Source organism: Penicillium rubens (assembly GCF_028828025.1).
Source record: "Penicillium rubens strain IBT 27055 chromosome Unknown utg000003l_segment0_segment0, whole genome shotgun sequence".
Taxonomy (NCBI): Eukaryota; Fungi; Ascomycota; class Eurotiomycetes; order Eurotiales; family Aspergillaceae; genus Penicillium; species Penicillium rubens.
Genome location: NW_026890601.1, coordinates 9,024,685 through 9,048,177, shown reverse-complemented (window position 1 = coordinate 9,048,177; position 23,493 = coordinate 9,024,685). Strand labels below are relative to the sequence as shown.

The following is a 23,493-nucleotide window of genomic DNA, read 5'->3' as shown; positions in this document are numbered from 1 at the left end:
ACGTCGGAGATAACAGAGATTCCTGTTTATTCTGTTCACGTCTATGAGGTTCACTATGAATTTGGCTGCCTGGAGGATCCGTGAGTGGCGACCGGAGGCGCAAGAGTAACATGGAGGAAAAGAATGAGGAAAAGAGAGATGTATTCAAAGATCAATCCAGGGTAATCAAACAGCTCAACAAAGATCGAAAGATCGAAAGATTCAGATCCAAAAGAAAGAGTGAAAGAAGCGTCAGAGATATAAATCTCATAAGGGAAAATCAGCCGATCCGTATCTTCTTATCGGGCAATTACGTCGTCTCCAACTTCCAACCTTCCAACCTCCAACTTCAAAGGTTGGAACTTTCAACTTCATTCCCCTTCTGTCATGGCCTCGGTCAAATATACTCCTCCTCCTACACCCTCACCTCCAGCATCTTGTTACGCCATGAGTGACGACGAAGAAGACGAATACAATACCATCACTCAGGCTGCCTCGAGCAGAGGGGTTAAGCTACTATTCTCTAAAAGCAAAGTGAGACATTCTCCATCAAAGAAGAATACCAATCTAACAATAAATCCAGGTCTATGTGCATCCAACTTCGTCTTCCAAAGACAATATCCCTGGATTTATCGCCCTCATCCAGCAAAAACCCCTCCCCGCATCACATGCACCCGCGTCTCACTCTAGAAACCCGGATACACCCTCATATCTCCTCGCATGGGTCCCAGAGTCCTCCCTTGGAGAAGCCTATGATACATATGTGAAAGTAGACCTCTCTGAAGGCGACTCTCCGCCGCGCCAGAAGTACCTCGTTCCGCCGCTTCCGACCACCACCACCTACAAAGACCCCATCGGGTTGTATTCCTTCGCAATTCCGCTATCAGAGATATACTCGCTATTGGTACGGCCACCGAGCCTGGGATGGTGGTTTGGAAGTTTAGTGATCAATACCCGAGCGGGCGATGGCTTCCCCGCGCTATTTTTCCATGACGACGAATGCCAGTCAACCATCCTACAAAAGAGGAAGAGGGTCAAGGAAAACTTCGATCCATTTGGTAATGAAGGGGGTTTTGTTCTGGGGCGGCGATGAGGTACTGCGCTGGTTGCGGAGGTATGCGGAGGTGCAGCGCTCCGCGGTGGACAGCAACGTCTACCTCATCAACCCGTCGGATGAGGACCAGCTTTCCTTCGGCCGACCGGTGAGCCATGGCGATAAAAGCATATTAGCAAAGGCACAGCCCGAAGCCGCCGCCGCCGGATCCCGAGCTGAACCGCCCGATGCCAGCATGGATCCATTCATGAAGACTCTCAAGGAAACGCGGTGGAAAGTCCTGGAGCAGCTCAGCAAAATCACCACCTTTACCCGTCGGACCGCGAATGAGATCGCAGATAATCCTCGCGTACCGCCCCAAGTGCGCCGTTTAATGAAGAATCCAGAGATCCAGACGCTGCAAGATGAGTTCGACAGTGCTAGGGTCTATCTAGCTCGTTGGGCGATGAGTGTTGCCGAGCAGAGCGATAAAGAGCGAAACCAGCGTATATGGACCGCGCAGGATATGCTAGAAATGGAGAATAGCTCGGTTGGCGACTTCGAAATCTTAGAGCTGGAGACGGGGAACCTGGCTCTCCAGGAGCGACGCCGTGTCCTGAAACTGGAAGAATGGCACGGCTTCTTCGACCCAACCTCGGGGAGGCTCCAAGTAACGACAGAGGAAGTGAAGGAGCGGATCTTCCATGGCGGCTTGGATCCCAATGATGGCGTCAGAAAGGAGGCATGGCTCTTCCTTCTCGGTGTGTATTCGTGGGATAGCAGCCGCGAGGAGCGCCAAGCGATGATGAACTCCAAGCGCGATGAGTACATCCGGCTGAAAGCAGGCTGGTGGGAGCGAATGGTTGAGGGCAACTCAACGATTGAGCAGTTTGATCATTGGAAAGAGCAGAAGAATCGGATAGGTGAGATTACATACTGGATTGGATGTGGTGGTCACTAACGCATGGATATAGAGAAGGATGTTCACCGTACTGACCGTACCATTCCTTTGTTTGCGGGCGAAGACATCCCTCATCCGGATCCCGATTCTCCGTTCGCCGAGACGGGTACCAATGTGCACCTGGAGCAGATGAAGGATATGCTCTTGACGTATAATGAATTTAACCCGGATCTCGGGTACGTTCAAGGGATGAGTGATCTCCTGGCGCCGATCTATGCTGTGATGCAAGATGACGCCGTAGCTTTCTGGGCGTTTGTCGGGTTCATGGATCGAATGGTATGTTTATATGCAAAAAGCTGTATTATCTTACTAACTTTTCTGCTCAGGAATATAATTTCCTCCGAGACCAGTCTGGAATGCGTGGCCAATTATTAGCGCTGGATAACCTCGTCCAGCTAATGGACCCGCAGCTCTACTTGCATCTGCAGTCCGCCGACAGTACCAACTTTTTCTTCTTCTTCCGCATGCTGCTGGTGTGGTACAAACGGGAGTTTGACTGGGGCGATGTGCTGCGTCTATGGGAGACTTTGTGGACCGATTACTTTTCCAGTAGCTTCCACCTATTCATTGCGCTCGCCATACTCGAGAAGCACCGAGATGTAATCATGGATCATCTCAAGCACTTTGATGAAGTGCTGAAGTACAGTATGTCGATATCTTGATGTATTGATATCAAATTACTAACATTGCAATCTCTAGTCAACGAGCTTTCAAACACAATGGATCTCGTACCCATCCTCACCCGCGCAGAATCGCTCTTCCACCGTTTCGAGCGTTCCGTGCAAGCGATAGACAAGAAAGACAACTTCCCTACCGCACCAACCGCCCACCAGCGTCGCCCAGGCGCAACGGGCCAAGATTCTACTTCAGACAGCAAGGGAAAATCACCCCAGCGTACTGTTGCATCAAGCAGCGGAGTCAACGCTGGCCCCTCTGCTCTTCAAAGGGCAATCGACGCCGACAAACCGAAGGTGATTTCTCCAGAGCTACGCCAGTTACTTCGTAAAGACATCCCCTGGAAACGCCAGGAGACTTCATAATCGCATCAGGGGCTATGATGTTTGGGTTGGATGTCGCGCTTGGTACGGATGTTATGCTCTCTGGGCTAAGCCATTGCTTTCTTTCCACTGTCCTTGAATTCTTGGCTATTCACGATTTACGATTGCCTTATGTATATTCCTGATTTTTTTCTTCAGTGGCTCGGTTTTGCGGAGTAAAGGGGCATGGGATTAGGGTGTTTTGCCATATCGCACCTTCTTGGAATGAATTATGTTTACAAACACCATTTGAATGCCATCGATGTCTTATTTACAAGCTCTGATTGCACTTGCACTCATAGAGATATCTACAATAATGAAACGTGGTATAACTACATCTAGTAACGATCCTAGTATCGGGAAGATCATTCATATAGGTGCTGAAAGCATAATCACCGAGATCCTCATGTTGCAAACGAAGCTTCCTTGACTACCTGAGCTCAGGTCAGCACATTACCATGCACTTGTGACCGAGCAGCTGTAGTGACCTCGGTAACAGCAGGCACACTCAGAAGTTCCTCAGTTGACGGTTGCGCAGTCTGCGCTGACTTGGTTGGGGCTGGCTCACTAGGAGCAGGGATTGATTTCTCCCGAAAGAAAAAAAAAGTAAAGCGAGGAAGTGAAAAGATAGTTGGGAGAGGTGCGGGTGACAAGAAGGAAAAGGGAAACTTATAGCACCGACCAGACCATTTCGGCGATATAATCGAGGTCTACTTCATTCGACTTGTTGGGCATAGGCGCCAGCATAGCCCAATGTGGCACACTGGACACGGGCGGAGTGGCAGTCAAGGTGGAGGTTGATACAGAACTGAAATTTGACTCTCTTTGTCCTCCATCTCTGATTGTACGTGTTAGCACTTCTCCAAGTTGAGGATCAGATGGGCATACAGACTGGACTGGGCGACTAGGGCTTCTGCTGAGAGCCCGCTGCCCTGTGTATGGTCAGCTAGTCCCAGTCTATCCCGGTATGGGTTGACTCGCTCAGCGGCATTTCCTGAGCTGTGCTCCTAGGAAAACGGGTATCTCGGTGATTTATAGATTGCTCTTGATGAGCACCTCCTGTCGAAAGGTCGGAAGTGGGGGAGTGGTAGGGTGCAGAGAGTGAAAGAGCGAAGGATTCGTAGATGGGATTGGTACGTATTTATACAATCAGCTAATACACATAGAAGATCTGAATGAAGGTGATGTCCTTTGTTTGGTCTTTCAGTCATAGCTCATTCTTTTATCAGGTCACCGGCAGTTGTGAGGACTTTCTTTGCCCTCTTGTCTTCTATAAGGTATATTAAAAGCTTATGAAAATAAATTCACTTAAATGAATTGTGTATTAACTTCCTCACGTCCCCTACAAATGGAGAGGGACTATAGAAGACAATGAAAATCTGTCTTGGCGAATGATATATGTTGAGAAATATAAGGCTTCCAGATAGGGCAAACATACGACTCAGGTCCTTATATACTCGCTTCCTTACCATATTTAACGACTTCCCACTCTTCTCCTTTCTTTCCTTCTTCATCTTCACTTCTTCGCAATTCCTCGGTCATTTCACACTCTTTCCATGTCCTCTCGAATATCAACTATCCTCTTCAAATATTCCCAACTATATCTCCCGATGTCCTCAAACAATATAAGTTCACGGCATACATCATACAGTGTGCTATATTGAATAAATATATATATGGTCCCAGCAGCCTTAGTGAAGCACAGCATTACCCCATTACGGCCTCAACAGTTATCGAAGCGGAGGCATGCTGGTCGCCCCGTCACTACATGCCTTCAAGCTCAAGGGCACCCGCTACGAGTGGGCTATTTCAAGGCATCTAGTGAAGCAGCACGACATGTATACTCTAGGGTCCCAGATATTGTCGTTCTTGCAACGGTGCTGCTACAAAAGTCGTTGGTGAAGTGAAGAAGCCATGGGCCCCGGAGCATGTCAACGTGCTAAGGGAGGGAGTGGCACTTTTTGAGAATGGCCAAGAGCATATCATTCTCGGTATGTATGATATTAACTATACTCTTGATTAACATACTAATAATTGCACTATTATAGGGCAGGTTGCCCGATATATGAAAGACCTGAACGTGCGACATGCCCAGGTGCGTTCTTCGACTTATAAAGACACCATGTTTCTTAGGAAAGTTTGAGACAACAACCGGCTGAGCTTTGCAATCCTCTCCAATCACCCACGATGCCCAGTAAAGCACCCCAATGGAGACTATTACCACTCGGCAAGGGCTGTTTTATTTGGCTCTTCTCGCTCGCGCCGAACAGAGGTCTCGTGCAGTTGTTTCTCAGGCTCTAGCACTGCGTGCTCTGGCAAATACCCTCCAGGCTGCGGACGATGGTGAGGCTACAGCACGGGCAACTGTAAGTCCAGTCTCCGATTTTGACCCTTCTACTACGAATTCCGGTAACCATGAACTGACCATCATCTTATATAGGGAGAGAACTAGACCCAGATTGGTGATTACTGTAACCAGCCGTGCATGGTCATGGGGAAAAGGGCTTTTTTAAGCTATGGTTGTGACGATGTATGTAGTCGTGGATGTTGAGAGGTCACGCTAGGTTGCTCCCACACATTAGACTCTTGCTTGTAGATATTTTCTTGTCTTTTTCGCATGATCCATGAGACTTTTCATTCTCACAGAGCCCCTGCCTTTTCATGGTAGAACTCTAGATCCTCTCACGAGCTAATTAAGTATGGAATCCATGAATGACCAGAACTTGGATGAGAACACTGAGGACCCTAATGAGGAGACTGAATATTACATGGCGATGCCTGGGCTCCCGGAATGTACTTTGAATATAGGATTTCAAGGTTGTATGGTGGATAACTATTCTACAGCGGGATCGAAAGTCATGTTTCATTAGGTCTGTCCGTGTTCTGATGAAATTATAACAGTATATTGCCATGTAGAAAGGGTCACTTTGATATGCAGTACATGATTCTTTGAGACTACTCACGTGAACGGTTTGCCATATTCTCTTCTACGATGCCTACTACCTATCTAGGTAGGTATAATGGAATGTGATACAAGTCAGCCTTCAATTTGCTCCCGCGTCGGGTATATTCAATGACCCTTCTCCTCCTCTGCTTTCTTTCCTTCCTCTCTTCATCCTCTCACTTTTGCGTCTTTTCCTTTATGTCTTTTTTCTTTTATGTCCTTTCTTTGTGTCCTTTCTTTATGTCCTTTCTTTATGTCTTCTTCTTTTACATCTGTTTCCTTCCTCAAGGCAGAAGGATGGCATCGCAGCCTCAGTACGACCCGGCATACTCACGATGTGCCGAAGATGGCCGAACTAGAGCAGTTCGAACTTCCTATCTACATACCCAGTGTCAAACGAACTCGATTGCGCAATATATATTGAGCAATGGATCTTGTACCCGCGAGACACGAAGTGGCTCGTTTGCTTGCTCGAGCAAATGGCATACTTCTCTCGGATATATACTTGGCATGCCAGGACCCTGAGCTGAGTCAAACGATCGGCTACACCAAGTATATATACTCCATGACATTTGCATAACAACATTAAGTGGCTTCCACCCTCAGCCACTCTATGCCTCACATTTTCATCATACGCTCTTCGGGTAGCGTGTTTGCCACGACTGTGGCACCTCAAACTGCGGAAGAAATTTTCTTTCGGTGATCGACCTATCCGCTTGCGAAGCATCTCCCCTGTGCAACTGTTCGCTGGTATCGGTATCGATCCTGAAAGGTTATACGCCCAAGCAGCTGGTTCGACATTCCCACGCAAGGCCTTCTGGCGGGCCATCCACGAATTGCAAGTGCTTGACTCCTCCGAATGGAGTCGGGATCCAAAATATGTTACTCTGTGCGAATTGCCTCTGTGCGAAATGCCGGATCCGCTGGACTCCCGCAGTCATCGAGACGGGGAATACTGCCACGTTGGTGGCCGCGCCGGGCTTTTGGGCCTTGGGCCCTTATGAGCGTCGTGGCTGGGTGCCTTGCTGGCACCGGCTATCCTCTGTGGAGGGGATCAGGATCCGTATATATCCCTGAGAGGCTGCTTAAGAGGCCTAATCAAGCTACTGCGTTGTAGCTGTAAGTCCAGTCTCGAACTTTGAGCCTATGATAAACTAACCACCATCTTGTATAGGGGACAAGAGCTGGACGATGTGAACTCGTGCCAAGTTCCAAATAATGTCTCTCCACTCGTGGAGTATGAACCATTTTCCAACCCCTCTTGCACAGAGCTCAACCCGTTGCCGGTGGTTCTCATGCGTGTTGCAGATTGGGGCAAAGAACAGCACTCTATCATTTTCGAAATCCCCACTTAGACCGGGATTCTCGTGCGTACGGTGTATCGGAACAGAGCCTGTCTAACAATCCGATGGGTAAGGATACTATATGTCATACTCTCTCGCTTCGTGGCCCCGATGATTTCCTTTCCTCCTCTTCGCCTGTCTCTCACTTCCATCTTTGTCTCTTCTCTTCTTTTTGTCTCGTTCACCCTGCTTTTCTGCCATAATCCTACCTTCGGAATCCCGACACATTCATTCCGTTTCGATACCCTGAATCGAAGACTTTTTTCAATGTTGGTACGGAATACAACAAGTGGTTGTCATGGAAGTATAAACCTGGGATAAAACCAGAGGGATTTGTCAACAAATAGCGTCTTGTGTACAACGATATGCAAAGAGCTTTCCCTGTTAAGCAGCGTATCCCTCCTCTTTTCGCTCTGTACACGTTCCTCTACGTAGTGGGCAATAACACAGCTTGCCAGAATTGGCTAAACTCTGTCACTATTCATGATGAATGGTCTTACGCCACCTTTATGATTGTCAACGACGCCGGCATTGCTGTCGACATCAATGAATTTCCTACGACATCAAACCCTCTCTGTGTCAGCTCCGCTGTCATTGCCACTGATGCTTCTCACAAGCGAGACTAGGGTCCAGATCCTACCAAGTAGATGCTGGATTCTGGACGCTCTATATATATAATACCATGCAGTAGTGTGTTTTATAAATACACACCTCAGAAGATGGCAATTCATTCAGCCACCGGTGAGGTCTTCTATGCTAAAGGCTATGGTGAGGTTGCTATTGATCTTGCAGAGCTTGATCTTGACCAATTGCCATTTCATCGTGCTCAATCACTATTCGACACTGCAGCGGTATATATATTAGGCCCTAACATCCATTTCAACCTTACCGTCTGGTCGTGAGATTCGATATAACAGCACACATCAACCTCATAAATCTTGAGATTACTTCGAAAGATATTACAGAAAGAATAATGCAATATGTATCAACTATCTATAAATGCAAAGATCACTCTATCAACCAAATAACTGTAGGGTATTGTTGAGCTCTAACACCACACCAAATCCCGAATCAAACACAAAAACCAAGTGAGAACAGATTCGCCACGCTGATGCAAGTAGAAGAAAAGATAAAAAAAACCCGAGATATGAAAGGACGGAGTCAAAATATGTACTCCCAGATGTCCATATGTGCAAGAGCCCAGGCAGAGCCCGGGATGACGCGAAGAAAAATAACTGCAGACCCATCCATGACAGACCAGGGAAATAAAAACGGCTAAAATATGGAAGTAGAAAAGAACAAAATTTATATGCGAAAGATCACTTTTGTCGAAGTTCACGGCCTGCGAGACCCAAGACCTTTCAGCACGACCCGCCTGCTGGTGCCGATGGATCCGATGTCGCCAATACTGCGGACTTTGGGCAAGGAGTGTCCAGCCACGCTGCCGTCGCCATTCTCAAATCGGTCACCAGCATCGTGGCCCGGCCGCATGCTCAGTGCGAACTGGGGTGGGTTCAAGGAGCTGGAGCGGCGGGTCTTTTGGAGAACATCCGCAACCCAGGCTTCACCCTCTGGGCTCATGGATTCGTACCGAGCACGCGGTTTGGGTCCAGCTAAGCCCAGCGGCGTGGAACGGGAGTCGTTGGCAATTGAGGCAGTAGCGGTGTTGCCGGGGGAGTGGGTGTCCCCGATTGAATAGCCGGAAGACACCGAAAGACGTCTGCCGGCCGAGGAAGGGAGAGGGGCGGCCGTTGGTGGGGGTGAGGTGAAGGAGGAAATATGGCCCGTTGTCACTGCCCTAGTGCCCATTGCGTCGGATGCGGTTGAGCCTCGTCGTTTCTTGTGAACAGTAAGTGATGAAGGTGGCCGAGCACTGAGCACGGATGGTGGTCGGGAGGGGGGTAGCCCGGCCGGAGGCAAGATATGGGGTAGCGGGGGACAACATAGTACCCGGAGAAGCGTAAGACGGCGATGAACGTGTTTTTATCCCCTGCACCTCAACGCGGGGCGTCTCAGAAACCTTACGGCGACCGTGATGAATGACGTATTCGCGAAGGTATTCGCCAAGGTCAGCCCATCCACCGCCGACACGAACCATCACTCGCTGCCCCTCTTCTCCGACAGTGCGGACGAACAGTTTTGTCGGTGCGGACTGACCCCCGTGATGGAGGTGATACAGTTTGACACAGCTGTCCTCTGTCTTGTAGGCATGCGAATGCCGTCTCCGGGCAGCTGGCATCAACGTCAGAGAATGTGCGGGAAGATTACTCCGAGCTGGACCAGTGGGGGATTCGGATCGGTACCGCATTCGTCTGTCTAACGATGACGAGGATGAGGATGTGTCCGCTTCGTGGTTGGAATCGACCATATGGATATTACCAGGCAACGAGTTGAGAATGGTGTTAACCTTTTCGTCGAGCTGGTCGCGCGGTTGCTTGCTCTGTTTAGTTGGCGAGGAAGTGCGGAATCCAAAATCGGTAGGTTCAGACCCATGCTCTTCTACATAGGACAGCTCTTGTCTCTTCACACCTAGACTTTCCAGACTTGGATGGGCAGTCAGTCGCTGCCGCCATCGGAGGGACTTGGGTTGAAGTAGGTGTTCCATGGCTCTTCGGGCGGAATTCATCCCGAATGTCTTTTTGTTCCGTTCCGCAATTCTTGCCATCTCATGTTGAGAATTCAAGTCAGTTGAGGACTTCCCTCGTGACAGTTGATGACGGTGAGCAGGGAGACGTTGAACTGGTGCAACGGATGCAGCGGAAGTATCCTGGGATGTGATTTTGCTTCGTGTCTAAGAGAGTCAATTAGCGACGAGCGTATAAGAGTGCGGACAATATTTTCACATACCTTTGGGGGTTTGGGGAAGTCGCCGGATGTAACAGAGTGTGTCCTAGTCCTAGACGGTCTCACACTAGCCACACCTGGCGCCGATTCGCTTCCAAGGCCCAACTCCAAGCGTTCATTGATAAAACGCTCGAGAGGCAGGCTGACCGTGCGACTCTGCTGGAAGGAGACTCGCGGGTCGGGCTTTTGGTTCTCCAGACGACGGAGACGATCCTCTCTCAAGGTATAGTCCCCATGGGAAGGAGCATGTGTAGATTCTGAGCGAGACGATGGCCGAAGAGGTGTCACATTAGAGGAAGCAGTGCGCGGCTCAGGTGCCTCAGGACTGGATATGAGGGAGGAATGGTCTGAAAGCAAGGAACCTACAGAACCAGTAGATGTCCGACGACGATGCGTAATTTTGTGCACCACTTTACCATCTTTGTCGACATCAGGCTTGCCTGGGCGGAATTTGGAAAGTTTAATAGGGCTCTGTAACGGCTTGCGAACAGTCCGTTGACAGGAATCTGCTATCCCATCATTCGACGGGTGGTAAGACTTCATGGCCGTAGGATTTGAACCCGACTTAGGTGATGCCACAGCCATGGGTATTTGGGAAACCCAGCCAGAGGGTCTAGATTTCGGCACTTGGATCTCTGACCTGTTTGGCGTGAGCACCGGAGAGATAGTTGCTGCCACCGGAGTATCACACTGAGTCTGTCCACTCGGCCCGTTCAGCGATGTAGGATCTTGGCCAATAGGAGAACTAATAGTTCTAGACTCATGATTGACTTCGGTTGGCTGGGAGTGTGGAGCAGTTTGCTTTCCTTCCTCGTCGGAATTTCTTCCTTTTTCATCAGCGGCAGTGTCATCAGGCGAGTCTTCGTGACTAACGGAGGCTGTTAACCTTTCCCCGGCAGGTAGGCCAACAGAAACGACAACCTCAGCACGTTTGACTTCCGTCTCAGGTGCAGTGGAGTGTTGAACGCAAGGATCTTCAGCCGGAGCACCGTGCTCGGATAATGGACTTGCTCTTGTCGAAGCTTGGCCGGGAGGTGACACACTTCCGTCAAGCTGCTGGAAGCCGAGCGGGGGAATATTTTCTTTGTTTTCCGAGGTGCGATCAATTGCGCAAGGTGTATGTACCGGAACTGAAAAGGGCCGTCGACTGATCGCAGGATCGGGTGGAAAGTCGGACTGTGTTGGTGTGTCTAGATCCTCTGCCACAACCACAGGTGTGAGTTCTTCTTGCTTATCTGCAATTGGAGACTTAGATAAAGAGGATATCGAGACCTGTGAGTTCGGCGAAGTATCCCCATTCACACGGTCTGCAGGAAGTGGCGTCTCTTGAAGAGGCGCCGTCGAGTCTTCAACAGATTGTGGTCTAGTCGGCTTTGCGTCACCGGGCGAGAGTTCAAGGTCACACTGAAGTTCAGGCTCGTGTTCGACGGCATGCTCCTGAGGGGAGCAGAGATCATCTGAACGTTCTGATCCAACTGTATCGGATGTTGGGTCCTGTCGTATTTCCTCCAATGACTCTGCGCGTCGCGACTCAGCTGCGCGCATCTCGGCCATTTGAACCTCGGCTTGTGAACGCAACCACGCGCTGTGAACCTTGTATTTATCGGCCTCCACCACCCATGCAGCAAAGTCAGATTCGATGGCTTCTAAGTCATCAATCCATTGTTCGGGCAACGAATCCGGGCGACCCTCCAATGCATCAAGGACTCGGTCCATCCGCCTCCCCACAGCGACAACTGCGGACTCCAGTTTTACATGATCGGCAGCTAGGGATGCGTCGGAGAATTCGCTCGGGCCGAAGGCAGAGGAATGCGGGGTTCGTAAGGCGTGGAGGGAGGAGTCAAGGGCGGAGCGGGTCAAGCTTAGCTCTCGTAGCAGACCAGGAATTTGGCGTAAGACGAAAATACGAACTTCCCAAGTGGCAAGTAGAGCGTTCAGTCGCGATAGGTGTGGGAGAGCTCGCAGAATTGTCGCGGTAATAACAGCTGTAAAGTCACTCAGCTGTACATAGCTAAGCGGCGGAGGCACGGACGCGCAGCTTGTGGCGGACGAGGGCCGAGACCTAGATGGAATGTGGGCATTCAAAACGTGTTCTTTCAATTCTTCCACGTTAAGATCGTCCATTCCGTCCCGGATTTCGTCGGCTCTCTTCTCGTATCGCTCGACCACACTTGCTAACAAGCTCCCGTAGTAGCTTTCCTGGGTGTTGCTAGGGGGAGCCAAGAGGCGCAAGGTGGTGGGATTTCCGCCAGAGTGCGAGTCATGTGGAGGAATGAAGCCCATCCCCACCTTCGCGTCGTGCTGGTTTGGCCACTCCCATGATTGAACCTCTTTGTGCCACAAGTTCAAGTTTTGGGCAGCTACCGCGGCGCGTATCCCTAGAGCGCGTTCCGACGGCGACACCTGGGAGATACTTCGTGAGAGGATATCATGAGCGGCTTGTTCGTTCGAGGGGACTGCGTCTGTTGAAGTGAGAGCTTGGAGAGTTGATTCGGGAGAGAGGTTGCTGAGGAGAGGGTCGAGTTGCTGGTAGACGGAGCCAGGGATTCTGGCTACTGAGGTTGAACGCGAGTTGTTTCGGGAGTGGGATTGGACGGGGGAGAGGCGGATAGAAGGGCGACTCGGGCTTATTTGACTGGCCGCCATGCCGAATAGATGCTCAGCCTAAGTCGTGTAAAGTCACAGGGAGCCTCGAATGGCTCGAGGATGGCACGTAAGTGACGGGCGTCGGAACGAGGGCGGGAAAGAGGACTGTCGAGCCCGCATGCTGAGACGCGCGTCTTAAGAAAGTGCAGAACTTGGCAAGCAATAAGCTGGAAACTGGAAATCGAAGAGAAAAATAAAGAAATGGGGAAAATGATTGGAAGTTGAGGAGAGATCGAAGTAAAGTGGGAAGAAGCGAGAAGTGAGGGAGTGCGGAGAGAGTGGATAGTGGGCACAAATGAGCGACAAGAACAGAAAGACCTGCTTTCCGATCACAATGATATCAAAACAATAGTTCGGAAGATTTTCTGAAGTTGAATTTATTTCTGGAAGTGGAGATCTGATCAGGGGGAAAAAGGCCCTAAGGTCTTGAGTGGAGTTGCCGATATGAACCGCCGGGTGATCCGCCGTAGTATGGGGGAGAATACTACAATACTTTTTATGTTATAACTTGGTCAATTCGAGCATATCGAGGGCTTGAAAAAAAAAATAAAATAAAAAGGATCTCTATGTTGAATCGAAAAAAAGATATCAAAGTGTTTCCGGAAGGGGAAACAAGGCTATTTGAAAATGGCTTCAACTTAAGATGCAAGGGAGAATATTCGAATATTTGTCCAATTATTCCTTATATACTCTGTAGCAGATATTGACCCAGCAATACCAAAGCAAATTACCTATTTGGTCGATTTCTGCTATCACTATGCGGTAACGATGGCGTTGTCGGAACATGATGGCGCACCTCCTAGCCCAAATAGGGCCAGGGAATATCCCCGAGACTCTCCAGAGTTGCAGAGTTACAGATCTGCAGAAGCATCTTCTACCAAGCCGATCATCATGCAAGGGTTCCGCTACCGCCCAGAACTTCTGGAAGGTCTTCCCGAAGAGCTCACTAAGGAGCTCAAGAAATATGAAGATTGGTTCTGGGTCGATGCGCCCAAGTTGAAGATGATCTCAGATCACTTTGCTAAGGAGCTGGAAAAAGGTCTTACCATTGAGGGCGGGTCTGTTGTCAGTATCCATTGTCCCATGATTTGAGTATCGAGTAGATGTTGACTGGAATCTTGGCTTGAACTGAAGCCTATGAACGTCACATGGATTATGAAATACCCGACAGGCCAGGAGCAGGGACGGGTTCTCACGGTTGACCTGGGAGGAACCAACATCCGCGTATGTGATGCTTGTCTTAACGCGGGGAAGAGAGACTCGGAGCAACGTCAGCGGAAATACAAGCTTCCGCAGGAAGTCAAGACGACCACAAAAGAGGCCCTGTGGGGATTCATCGCGGACCAAATCAAATCGTTCCTCAGTGAAAATCACAGTGGCCTCAGTACTGAAAACCCACTACCAATGGCGTTCACATTCTCGTTCCCAGTGGACCAAAAGTCTGTCCGCAGTGGCATTCTGCAACACTGGACCAAAAACTTCAATGTTTCCGGAGTGGTAGGACACGACGTAGTACCTCAGCTGGAGGAAGAACTTGCAAAGAAGGTAAGTTCACGTTCAATGCCAAGGGAATGGAAGCTGATCAAACTAGAACGTCCCAGTGAGAATAGTAGCCCTTATCAATGATACAGCGGGGACCCTTGTCGCATCACATTATCGGGATCCGCACGTAAAGATTGGTAGCATTCTCAGTACCGGCTGCAACGCAGCGTACATGGAAGACTGCCGGTTGATCCCCAAGCTACGTGGCTCAGGACTGCCTGAAGATGCAACTGTGATCATCAACACCGAGTACGGCGCGTTTGATAGCGAGCGTAAGGTACTGCCGTTGACTCCATTCGACCGCCAGCTTGACGACGAGTCCGCCCACCCAGGCAGGCAGATATATGAGAAGATGATATCCGGCTTGTACATAGGAGAGACGCTGCGCCTGGTAATGCTGAGAATGCATGAGGAAGGTATGCTCTTCAAGGGTCAAGACGTCTCGCGTCTTCGGACCGCGAACTCATTGGAGACATCTTTCCTATCCGCTGTTGAGATGGACATGTCAGAGAGCCTCACCGGCGTGAAACACGTGTTCAAGGAGAGCCTCAATCTGGACGTGTCGCTGGACGAGCTGAAAGCGTGTCGTTATCTTATCGGCCTGATCTCGACGCGCGCAGCGCGTCTCTACGCGTGTGGAATTGCGGCCATCTGCAAGAAAAAAGGGATCCATCAGTGCCACGTTGGGGTTGATGGCATGGTGTTCAATAAATATAGTATGCTGAAGGGGCGGGCAGTGCAGGGTCTTCGTGATATTTTTGACTGGGAGGGAGACAGATTGGATTTGATTTCTCTAAACCCGGCCGAGGATGGGTCTGGAGTAGGAGCAGCTCTGGTTGCGAGCGTGGCTCTTCACCCGAGTGAATTAGGAGAGTGCACTGCGGAGGAATATACGTAAAATCGAATGCCATCAAACCGTTCGAAAATTGTGAGAAAAGAGTCGTAGATGTGAAATCCTCATCTCTGTGATAGCGATAAGCACTTTACTTGGGATCGGCCCTCCTCCTCCCTCCATCATCCACTTGCACAATGCGGTTCCGAACACAAATACGAGACAGCAAGACCTTCTCAAGTATGCTTAATCGTTAGAACAAAGGATCTGAGCTAACTAAATCAGAGCTCACCGCGTCATTGTCCTCGCTGGGCAAGGTATGTTGGATGCGCCTAGAGCACGAGGTGATCCGCTTTACCATCATACCCGACCAAGGCACACAAGTGTGGGCATCAATACCAGTCGTAAGCACAATGATATCAAAGATATCACTCGAATGATCTATATATTCACCGTTTTCCAGGGAACCATTTTCGATGACACAACCTACGAGCTGGAATCCAATTCCGACGCTATCAACATCGAAGTCAATATCAGCGTCCTGAACCGGGCCCTGCGCTCCGCCTGGGGCGCAACACATGCACAGCTCCGACTAACTAAGAAAGAGAAAACTCCTCTCTTGGCACTAACAGTCCTCGCGTCAGAATGGACAGAGGGAAACATGGCCTTGGCCACGAATAATGACGCAGATGGCTTTGGCAACGACCCCAATTCAGAAGAAGCTCCAGCCGATACGATCGGTGATCGAGGACCACGCGAACGCCAGACATGGATCACGCAAGAAATTCCCATCAAGATCCTCCACGAGTCAGCAGTCGAAGGCTTGCACGAACCGCACTGCCCAGACCCCGAAGTGCACATCATCCTACCCAACCTGGCGCAGTTAAAGAGCATTTCCGATCGCTTCACGAAACTCGCATCTACAGATAGCAAAAACCGACAGCCGGGCGTGATGGCGCCCGATGCGCCAGGAATGCACTCTGTTTCTTTCGCTGGGGCGGGCGCTAACACAGCTGCCACGGCACTATCCACCAACTCGTCTCCCAAGCTTGAATTATCTGCTAATATGCATGGTTCACTACGGCTAGCTATTGCTACGGACGAGCTGCGCATCGCGAGTGTCTGGTCTGACCTCGTCAACCCGCCGTTGGACCCTGCGCAGATGACTCAGGAGGAGATGAGCCAGCTGCCCAGTGAGCTTAATCGGAAGCGCGACGCGAGCGAGGCGTCCGACTTCGGTTGGGCTAAGGTCCGGATTGATGGAAAGGACTGGAGTCGGGTGCTCAGTATTGGTAGACTCAGCCCTAAAGTTGTTGCCTGTGAGTTTCGATGCTCCTTCGAATGCCGCTCGCTGGTGCAAGTGCTGACTCAATTTCTCATTCGTTGTGGTTAGGCTTCGTCAATGAAATGGCACTCGTTCTCTACGTTTATCTGCCACATAATCGCGATGAGGAGGAATCTTGTTTGACGGTGAGTTTCCATTGCCCCAAGAATGCATTCCTCAAACAACCTAGGCCTCTAACAATCGCATTACAGTATTATATCAATTCATTTACCACATGATCATGTGGTGGAACTTGAGCTACCATGCCCATCTTCCAAAGTTCAGGCGTTTGAAGGTCGGAATGAATTATTAGAAATCGTTATTAATTAAGACAGGTGCATGTGAGAAGCCATGTAAGAAGAAGTCTCCAGTTCCAGAAAGTTCCAGCAAGCAACAAAATGTCAGGCCAGAATAGAACATCAAGGGGAGGAGGATGATATACATAATGCCAGGAGTACAAGCCCTTGACTCCATGGATGAGGTCGCGCCAGGGAACAGCAAAGATCAAGCTATGTGCAAAAGCAAGGCTTCAGATGGCGTTCAGTGAGGGAGAATGCAGAGAGACGGCGTGTCCGCCGGGGCAAGAAACGAGACACATGCAGGATGCTGGGCCAATGACAAATCTAGTGACAGGGGGTCGTATTATTCAAAGGTAGGGGGTGTGGTTCATCAAATAAATCATGTGGTAACAAATAAAAGGCATAGCGATAAAACAAACATAACGGAACAAAAGAAAAGCACATTATAGCGCCGGGTTAGTCGGGAGACTAATAAGCACTATATCAGTAACCCACCAGATCATCGGCCATTCAGATAAAGCCTGATGGGTTACTGGGCCATCACGTCAACGTAACGGCCCTTCTTCTTGCCGCGAACCGTGTTGCCCTTGCGCGCCTGGGGCGCACCAATCAAATCATCGATTGAGCTGGCATGTGTCAGAGACGAAGAAGGTCGCGGCGGCGGGCCGCTGGAACTACCAGGTGGTGTTGGCATAGCCGCTCCCGTAGAAACAGACCGAGGCCCAATACCAGAGAAGCCTGGGCTGGAGGATAACAACGGCGGGGCTGCGGCTGAGGAAGATGGAGGCCGGCTGCCAGAGACTGACATTGGGGGCATCGGAGATGCACCGTTTGGTGGCATGCTACCAGAGCTAGCAGCGCGACTGGGAGGAGCTGATCCTCGAGGAGGAGGCGGGGTGGCTTGGACCGGCGCGCTACTACCAGGGTCTTTTTTGTTGACCCATTTCTTCAGATCCTTGTCGTAGTAAAAGGAGCTCTCTTCACCAAGTTTAGCTCGGATAGGGCCACCACCAGAGTTGTTTTCCTCTTTCTTAGCTCCGCCGAACCACCCACCAAACCAGCCCTTCTTGGCAGGTTGCTGGGCGTCCTTCTTAGCTACAGCAGAAGTCAGATTAGCAAGTGAGATAAGCAATAGGTGTTATTGATACATACCATCTTCCTCAGCGGCTTTCGCGAACGCTTCATTTGCCTTGCGATCGTTCTCCGCTTTTTGGATAGCCGCTGCCCGAGCAGCGAGATCGTCGTCGTCATCATCCATGATTGACTTCTTCTTTGGCTGCTCTTCGGTAGATGGCAGATCCTGCTCCTGGGCTACATACCCCGTGTCTACATCAGCTGCAACCGGCTCATAAGAAACAGGCTCGTAAGACGAGCTGGGAACTGGAGGTGCGTAGGGTGATTCAGAGTCCGGTACACCAGCTGGCATACCAGGAGGGCCTTGGTAATAGGGGGATTCGCTGGATGTAGCCACCTGTCCTGGAGGCTGGTAAAAGAGACCATTGACCATGGGCTGTGCAGCTGGAGGAGCTTCAGCGGGTGACATAGCCTCTTCTACCGGAGCAAGAGGAACATAAGAGGACTGCGGCGGCGTTTGTTGATACCCACCCGCATTTGGTGACCCATACATTGGAGCTCCATAGGACATGTGTTGATCAATCGAAGGCGAGAGTTCTTGTGAGCTTCGACGTTGTCCAACGGGCGGGAAGTAGGAAGCAGATCTCTGAGAATCCATCGAAGACCGGCCCTTGAACTGCTCAGGTGAGCCATTGGGCGCATATTGGCTAGATGGGTGATACTTGGACGCGCCGCCGATAGGAATAGGCTGCACTCCTGTCGCTGGTCCAGGATAAGAACCGTAGATATCAGATACAGAAGGTGGGCGGCTAATCGTTGGTGTACCAGCCACGTTTGCGAAAGGTCCAAATTCCGCATTCTCACCACCCTTACCGGACCCAGTTGATGCAGCATCACTATCATCACCTACCACGAAGCTATTGAAGCGAGCCCACATAGACCCCGAGACCTTCTCCATGCTTGGCCTCGAGATCCAAGAGCCACTGTCGCTGGTTGCCTGGCGCAGACGTGCAGAAAGTTCCTCAACTTCCGCAAACAGGTGTTGGTGATGGTACGGCGAGGGACGAGTGGTTGCTTTCAATGCCGCTGCCACTGCGTCGCAATAGCCTTGGGCCTCCAGGTTGCGACCATTGTCTACGAGGCACCTGGCATTCAGGATCTTAAAGGCCAACAGATGTGGCATATGGGCTGTTGGAGAGTTGCCGAGAACAGACGTAGCAAATTCATAAGCTTCAGTCAGCAGGATAGCATCTTGATCCACTAAGGAAGAAGGGCAACGGTTATGGTCAGCACCAAGGAGAGCGATCTTGGTGTTTGGATCGTCGGGGCCACCAAAAACGGCAGCACGCGAGAAGATGTAACAGACGTGAGCAGCCTCTGTCCGTCCATAAGAAGTAAGCAGGTGACCAAGGGAAAACAGGGCTTGATGATCCTCGGAACTTCGGTTACTCAAAACCAGACCCAAGGTATCCCTCCACTTCTCTAAGCCCTCGAGAGCATTCTTAGTAGAGCCGTGGCCATCGGCCTTGCTAATAAGTTGAAGACCTGCTCGGGCAGACGGGGGAACGAGTTCGTCAATGCTCTCTTCAATATTTCCGGCGAATATCTCATAGAGGGCTGCAAGCGAGTCGGTGTTGGCGGATTTAGATCTGACCTCGCGGCGGACAAACTCCTGCACCACCTGTTTTGAAATTGACCTGTCCATGGTGGATGAGATGATCATCGCATGTCCCCAAAGACGTCGATCGACGGCGCTCCAGACGGCCTTCTCCCGATCACCACAAATCAAGTATAGGCGAAGCTCCTCCAACCACTGCGCATCAACAGCATCGGGCTGGGCAGGCATTTCCGACGGGGCAAAGCCTCCTGAGGCAGCTAAGCCGCTGGTGTATGATCCGTCTGCATCCGGGTTCGGTAGGTTGGGGAAGATGATCTGGCGGAGAGACTTTTGGATTTCAGGGGAACTTTCCAGGTTACCGTCATTCTCCACCAGAAGCTTGACAACCTTCCAGAGGAGGGTTTTTTCCTCCCGGCGTTTGTGTGTATCAGACTGGACTTGTTCGTAACTTGGCAGGTCTGAATTTTCGAATGCCGCAATCTTGCTAGAAAGCCAAGCAAGCAAGTCCTTCTTCTTTGACTTTGCTTTGAGGGGGCCAGGATGTTGGACAACGCTATCAGCGGAGGGCAGCCATTCGCTCAGCTGGGAGATTTTCGGTTCACCAAGAGTGGGTTGAATCATTGGCGCCACTTGGCCAGCGGAATAGCGGGGAACGTGTCTAGGAAAACAAGACACCACGGCTCCGCCGAAACCGAACTTGAAGATCGGAGCGCCCTTCCATCGCCCCAGGGAATCATGCTCCTGTCCATCATTGGGAGCAATAAATTCCAGGTGCTGCGTGGGAGCCCGTGCTTGAGAAACAACCTGCACAGGAGCATACGGATTGACCGTTTTAGTGGGCGAGCCCGAAACTTGCACCGAAGCCGGTCGTTGGAGCGTATCAATGTTTTGTCCGTAGGAGCGCGGGCTCGTCAAGTCCCGGGCAGGTGACTGGGTCTGAGACCTGCGAAGTGGACCCATCTGGATATCATTAGGTGGTGGAGGCATGTACACATTGGTCGCGGGGGCTGGAGCAGATTCTGGGGCCGGCGCGAGACGCTGGGCAAATTCATCGATATATTCCTGAGGGGCATAGCGACTTTGAGGCGGAGATGGCTGCACAGGTGAGCCCGCACTTTCTCGCCGCGATACGCTGACATGACCATTGACAAACTGCGGAGCACTAGGTGTGATTTGTCCAAAGCCAGCTCCTTGCCCGCGCGGGGGAGAAAGATTGATCGCGGGCTCGAGAGATGGGGGCTTGTGTGATTGATCAGGCTGGTAAGAAACCTTTTCATGGTGTGCAAGCGGACTTGACGTCCGTGGCTGGAAAGGCAAATTTTGGCCAGGGACATTAAGTGGCTGCGAGGCATAACGATTGCGAGCGGAAGAGGTAGGAGGGGGCGCAGGGGAATATCTCGGCAACGAAGGCGGCTTCGAGGGTGCTTGCAAGCCAGAAGGTTGAGGAGAATATCTTGCAACGGCAGGAGGTCCCGCCGGGGCACTCGATGCAAGGCTAGCATACGGATCCAGCTGGTCAGGCGGCTGAAGCGTGGACTGAATTGGGAGCGTAATAGGCTGTGCAGCTGGTGGTGCGGGAGCATATTGAGCCTGAGGAGGAATAGACGACCCGGTCATCGTCGGCGCCGCCTGCGGATTAGGAGTGTACCGGCCTGAGCTGGCAGGCCTAGACCTTGGTGGCGCCAGAGGAAGTTCCTCGTAGAAATTCTTCGGTGCAGGGGGAGCAACCACGGCTGAGGGGGGAGCCGCTGGAGGGGGAAGCCAGGAGCCGAAGCACCTGGAGGAGGAGGTGGGGGCATACTAGTGACTGTTGGAGGAACAGGCTTTTGGGTAACGACCGGCTTTCGAGGTCGGGAGATATCATCTGGAAGGTCGTAAGGAGATTTATATCCCTGTTTTGACCGCTCAGCAAAGCTCTCCCCCCGGGTTGCCGCAGGGTTCTGCGGTGGTTGCGATAAGTATGATGATATCGCTCCCGTGGCTGGCGGCGCAGTTCCTGGAAGAGGAACACCCTGCAATAGATCACCAGTGGACGGTTGGTGGGGTGTGTATACGTTAGGAACAGGGATTGGCTGAGAAAAGGCCTGAGGGGTCTGGAACGGACTATTCAAGCCAGCTGATAGACCATTGTTGGTAGACTGAACAGGTGTTTGATGTATGTGCCCCTGTGCAGGGACAGATTGGGCGGCTTCAGTCTCTAGCAGTATATCGTCATCGTCCAATGCCGCCTGCCAACGAGCCGCCAGATCGTCATCCGGTGAATCGCCTAGCTCAGCTTCCCACCGTGCCGCCAACTCTTCCTCCGACGGGTCGGCTGTTGTTTGGGGCTCCAACGACGCAGCCTTCAGTGCATCGTCAAACTGCGCTGCAGCCGAAGCATCACTAACCGGGGAGTCTAGAGCAAAACCAGCCGACTCCAATACCTGAGACGTGCTCTTTCGTTCGAGATGAACGACGGGTTGCTCCTCAGCCTCTTCCTTAGAGATGGAGCCGAAGAAATCCTCATCGTCGTTTTTAGCCTCTGGCTTCGAAGCCGAGCTAAAGAAACCATCCGCATCGTCATCATCGTTGGAAAATACGTTGTCGATTGATTTGCCCTGTTCAAGTGGTTGTTGAGGCGAAGCCGGTGTAGACTCATCTAACAATGGGACCCCTTCCTCAAACCTAGACTCGGCTTCTGGCGGCGCAAAGATAGGCTTCGTCTGGCTGTTCAGTTGGTTAAAGAAGCCGTCATCGGAGTCGCCTTCACCGCTCGGCTCGTTTTTCCAGAAAGGTTGATCCTGAGTGGTTGTATCCACGTCTGCTGCGGCCAGGTCTAGATGGGCGTCGTTGGCCGGTGCAAAGGCCTCCGCGACAGGAGGTGGTGAACCGGCATTCTCAGATTCAACTTTTGTAGAGCGAGATACGACATGCAGTTGGTCATTTTCGGTTGGAGCGATGGCGTTTTCAGTGGAGTTGAAGACATCGGCACCCGTAAATGCTGCTTCCTCTGGCGATGGACGTATAGCTTCTTCAGCAAACTTTGGCTCATCGCTATTCTGGAGTTGAGTAGAGGTTGAGGCAACGTCTGGGATAGTATGGAAATTTTTGCTAGGAGGGGTAGCCTCGTCGGTGGGGGGCAGCGTATTGCTGAGGTCCTTCTCAAACGTGGCCCAGGGATCCTCAGAATCGACATTTCCGTCGTCTGCTTGTGAGAAAAGTTCTTCGGTAGTGGTGGATTGAGTGGTATATTCATGTTTAAAAGCGTCCAAGGTAGATTCGGGTACCGTTGTTTGCTCCTCTCTTGAAGGTGTAGTCTCCGTCACAAATTTCGACTCCGGGGTGCTTCCTTGTTCCGCAGTATCTGAGATTTCGGTTTGAACAGATGGTCGCGCATCTATAGTGGTGAGACCAGATTGGACTGAAGATGCTTCGGCCTGAACTGGCTCTGCGGGCTCGGTGGGATTTAGGACGGCATCTGCACTCTGAATAGATGGCGCGACACTTGTATGAGCCGTTTCAATTGTCTCGACTGGGAATTGACTGGTCTCTTCAGCGGAATCAGTGTCTAGGCACGCGGCCCGGTCCACCACCGGTGGTGAATTGTTCACTACCTCGTCCAACGTGTGTTGAGGCGGAATCGCGTCTACCTCGTCGGACATATCCCACGCAGAGAAATCCTCGCTCTGTGGAGATATAACCTCATCTATGGACTTGTCCTTTAGCTCATCCGCCGCAATCGGATCCGACATCGCACTCTGGGTCGAGCTCATCGTAACAGGAGAGTTGTTCTTCTCAGGCCGTAACGCCGGATTCCATGACTCCGAATCATTTTCGGTCGCTTGGTGCGCCATGTGCGCCATACGTGCAAAGTTGTTCTCGATTGCCAACGTGACTGGGGAGAGGGGGGCTGCAGTCCGGAGGGACCAACCTGACACGTCTCCAATGACGCCTCAGGAGCTCAACAATCGCGAAAGAAAAACGGGGGTCGAAGAAGTCAAGTTAAAAGTCCATTAGACGGCGTAGATATAAACAGAG

At 51.1% G+C, this 23,493-nt stretch overlaps 9 protein-coding genes across 9 annotated transcripts; 6 read left to right on the top strand and 3 right to left on the bottom strand.

Annotated features, from left to right (window-relative positions):
* Positions 1-110: 110 nt before the first annotated feature.
* N7525_009687 (GTPase-activating protein GYP7) lies at positions 111-3,013 on the top strand (the record flags this gene model as incomplete). Its single annotated transcript, XM_061214827.1, has 7 exons — positions 111-375; positions 413-513; positions 563-1,012; positions 1,047-1,935; positions 1,987-2,249; positions 2,300-2,618; positions 2,673-3,013. The coding sequence occupies 7 exons, from the start codon at positions 111-113 to the stop codon at positions 3,011-3,013; spliced, it is 2,628 nt and encodes an 875-aa protein (XP_061069258.1).
* A 437-nt stretch (positions 3,014-3,450) lies between these two features.
* On the bottom strand, positions 3,451-4,017 carry N7525_009686 (uncharacterized protein; the record flags this gene model as incomplete). Its single annotated transcript, XM_061214826.1, has 3 exons — positions 3,451-3,597; positions 3,725-3,848; positions 3,899-4,017. Coding segments are annotated over 3 exons (390 nt in total), but the record flags the coding sequence as incomplete, so codon positions are not given.
* A 739-nt stretch (positions 4,018-4,756) lies between these two features.
* On the top strand, positions 4,757-5,153 carry N7525_009685 (uncharacterized protein; the record flags this gene model as incomplete). Its single annotated transcript, XM_061214825.1, is given in 3 exon segments — positions 4,757-4,848; positions 4,868-5,001; positions 5,059-5,153. The coding sequence occupies 3 exon segments, from the start codon at positions 4,757-4,759 to the stop codon at positions 5,151-5,153; spliced, it is 321 nt and encodes a 106-aa protein (XP_061069256.1).
* A 2,509-nt stretch (positions 5,154-7,662) lies between these two features.
* Positions 7,663-7,923, top strand: N7525_009684 (uncharacterized protein; the record flags this gene model as incomplete). Its single annotated transcript, XM_061214824.1, has 1 exon — positions 7,663-7,923. The coding sequence occupies one exon, from the start codon at positions 7,663-7,665 to the stop codon at positions 7,921-7,923; it is 261 nt and encodes an 86-aa protein (XP_061069255.1).
* A 709-nt stretch (positions 7,924-8,632) lies between these two features.
* Positions 8,633-12,787, bottom strand: N7525_009683 (GAS2 domain protein; the record flags this gene model as incomplete). The annotated part of the gene is made up of 3 exons (XM_061214823.1): positions 8,633-9,095; positions 9,172-10,088; positions 10,145-12,787. The coding sequence occupies 3 exons, from the start codon at positions 12,785-12,787 to the stop codon at positions 8,633-8,635; spliced, it is 4,023 nt and encodes a 1,340-aa protein (XP_061069254.1).
* Positions 12,788-13,678: 891 nt separating this feature from the next.
* N7525_009682 (uncharacterized protein) lies at positions 13,679-13,879 on the top strand (the record flags this gene model as incomplete). Its single annotated transcript, XM_061214822.1, has 1 exon — positions 13,679-13,879. One exon carries the CDS (start codon positions 13,679-13,681, stop codon positions 13,877-13,879), a length of 201 nt encoding a protein of 66 aa, XP_061069253.1.
* Positions 13,880-13,924: 45 nt separating this feature from the next.
* On the top strand, positions 13,925-15,227 carry hxkB (putative hexokinase; the record flags this gene model as incomplete). Its single annotated transcript, XM_002563740.2, has 2 exons — positions 13,925-14,332; positions 14,379-15,227. The coding sequence occupies 2 exons, from the start codon at positions 13,925-13,927 to the stop codon at positions 15,225-15,227; spliced, it is 1,257 nt and encodes a 418-aa protein (XP_002563786.2).
* A 131-nt stretch (positions 15,228-15,358) lies between these two features.
* Positions 15,359-16,724, top strand: N7525_009680 (checkpoint protein HUS1 family protein; the record flags this gene model as incomplete). The annotated part of the gene is made up of 5 exons (XM_061214821.1): positions 15,359-15,401; positions 15,447-15,565; positions 15,625-16,480; positions 16,555-16,631; positions 16,698-16,724. The coding sequence occupies 5 exons, from the start codon at positions 15,359-15,361 to the stop codon at positions 16,722-16,724; spliced, it is 1,122 nt and encodes a 373-aa protein (XP_061069252.1).
* Positions 16,725-17,313: 589 nt separating this feature from the next.
* Positions 17,314-23,318, bottom strand: sec16 (COPII coat assembly protein SEC16; the record flags this gene model as incomplete). The annotated part of the gene is made up of 3 exons (XM_061214820.1): positions 17,314-17,879; positions 17,937-21,224; positions 21,278-23,318. 3 exons carry the CDS (start codon positions 23,316-23,318, stop codon positions 17,314-17,316), a joined length of 5,895 nt encoding a protein of 1,964 aa, XP_061069251.1.
* Between the last annotated feature and the right edge of the window lie 175 nt (positions 23,319-23,493).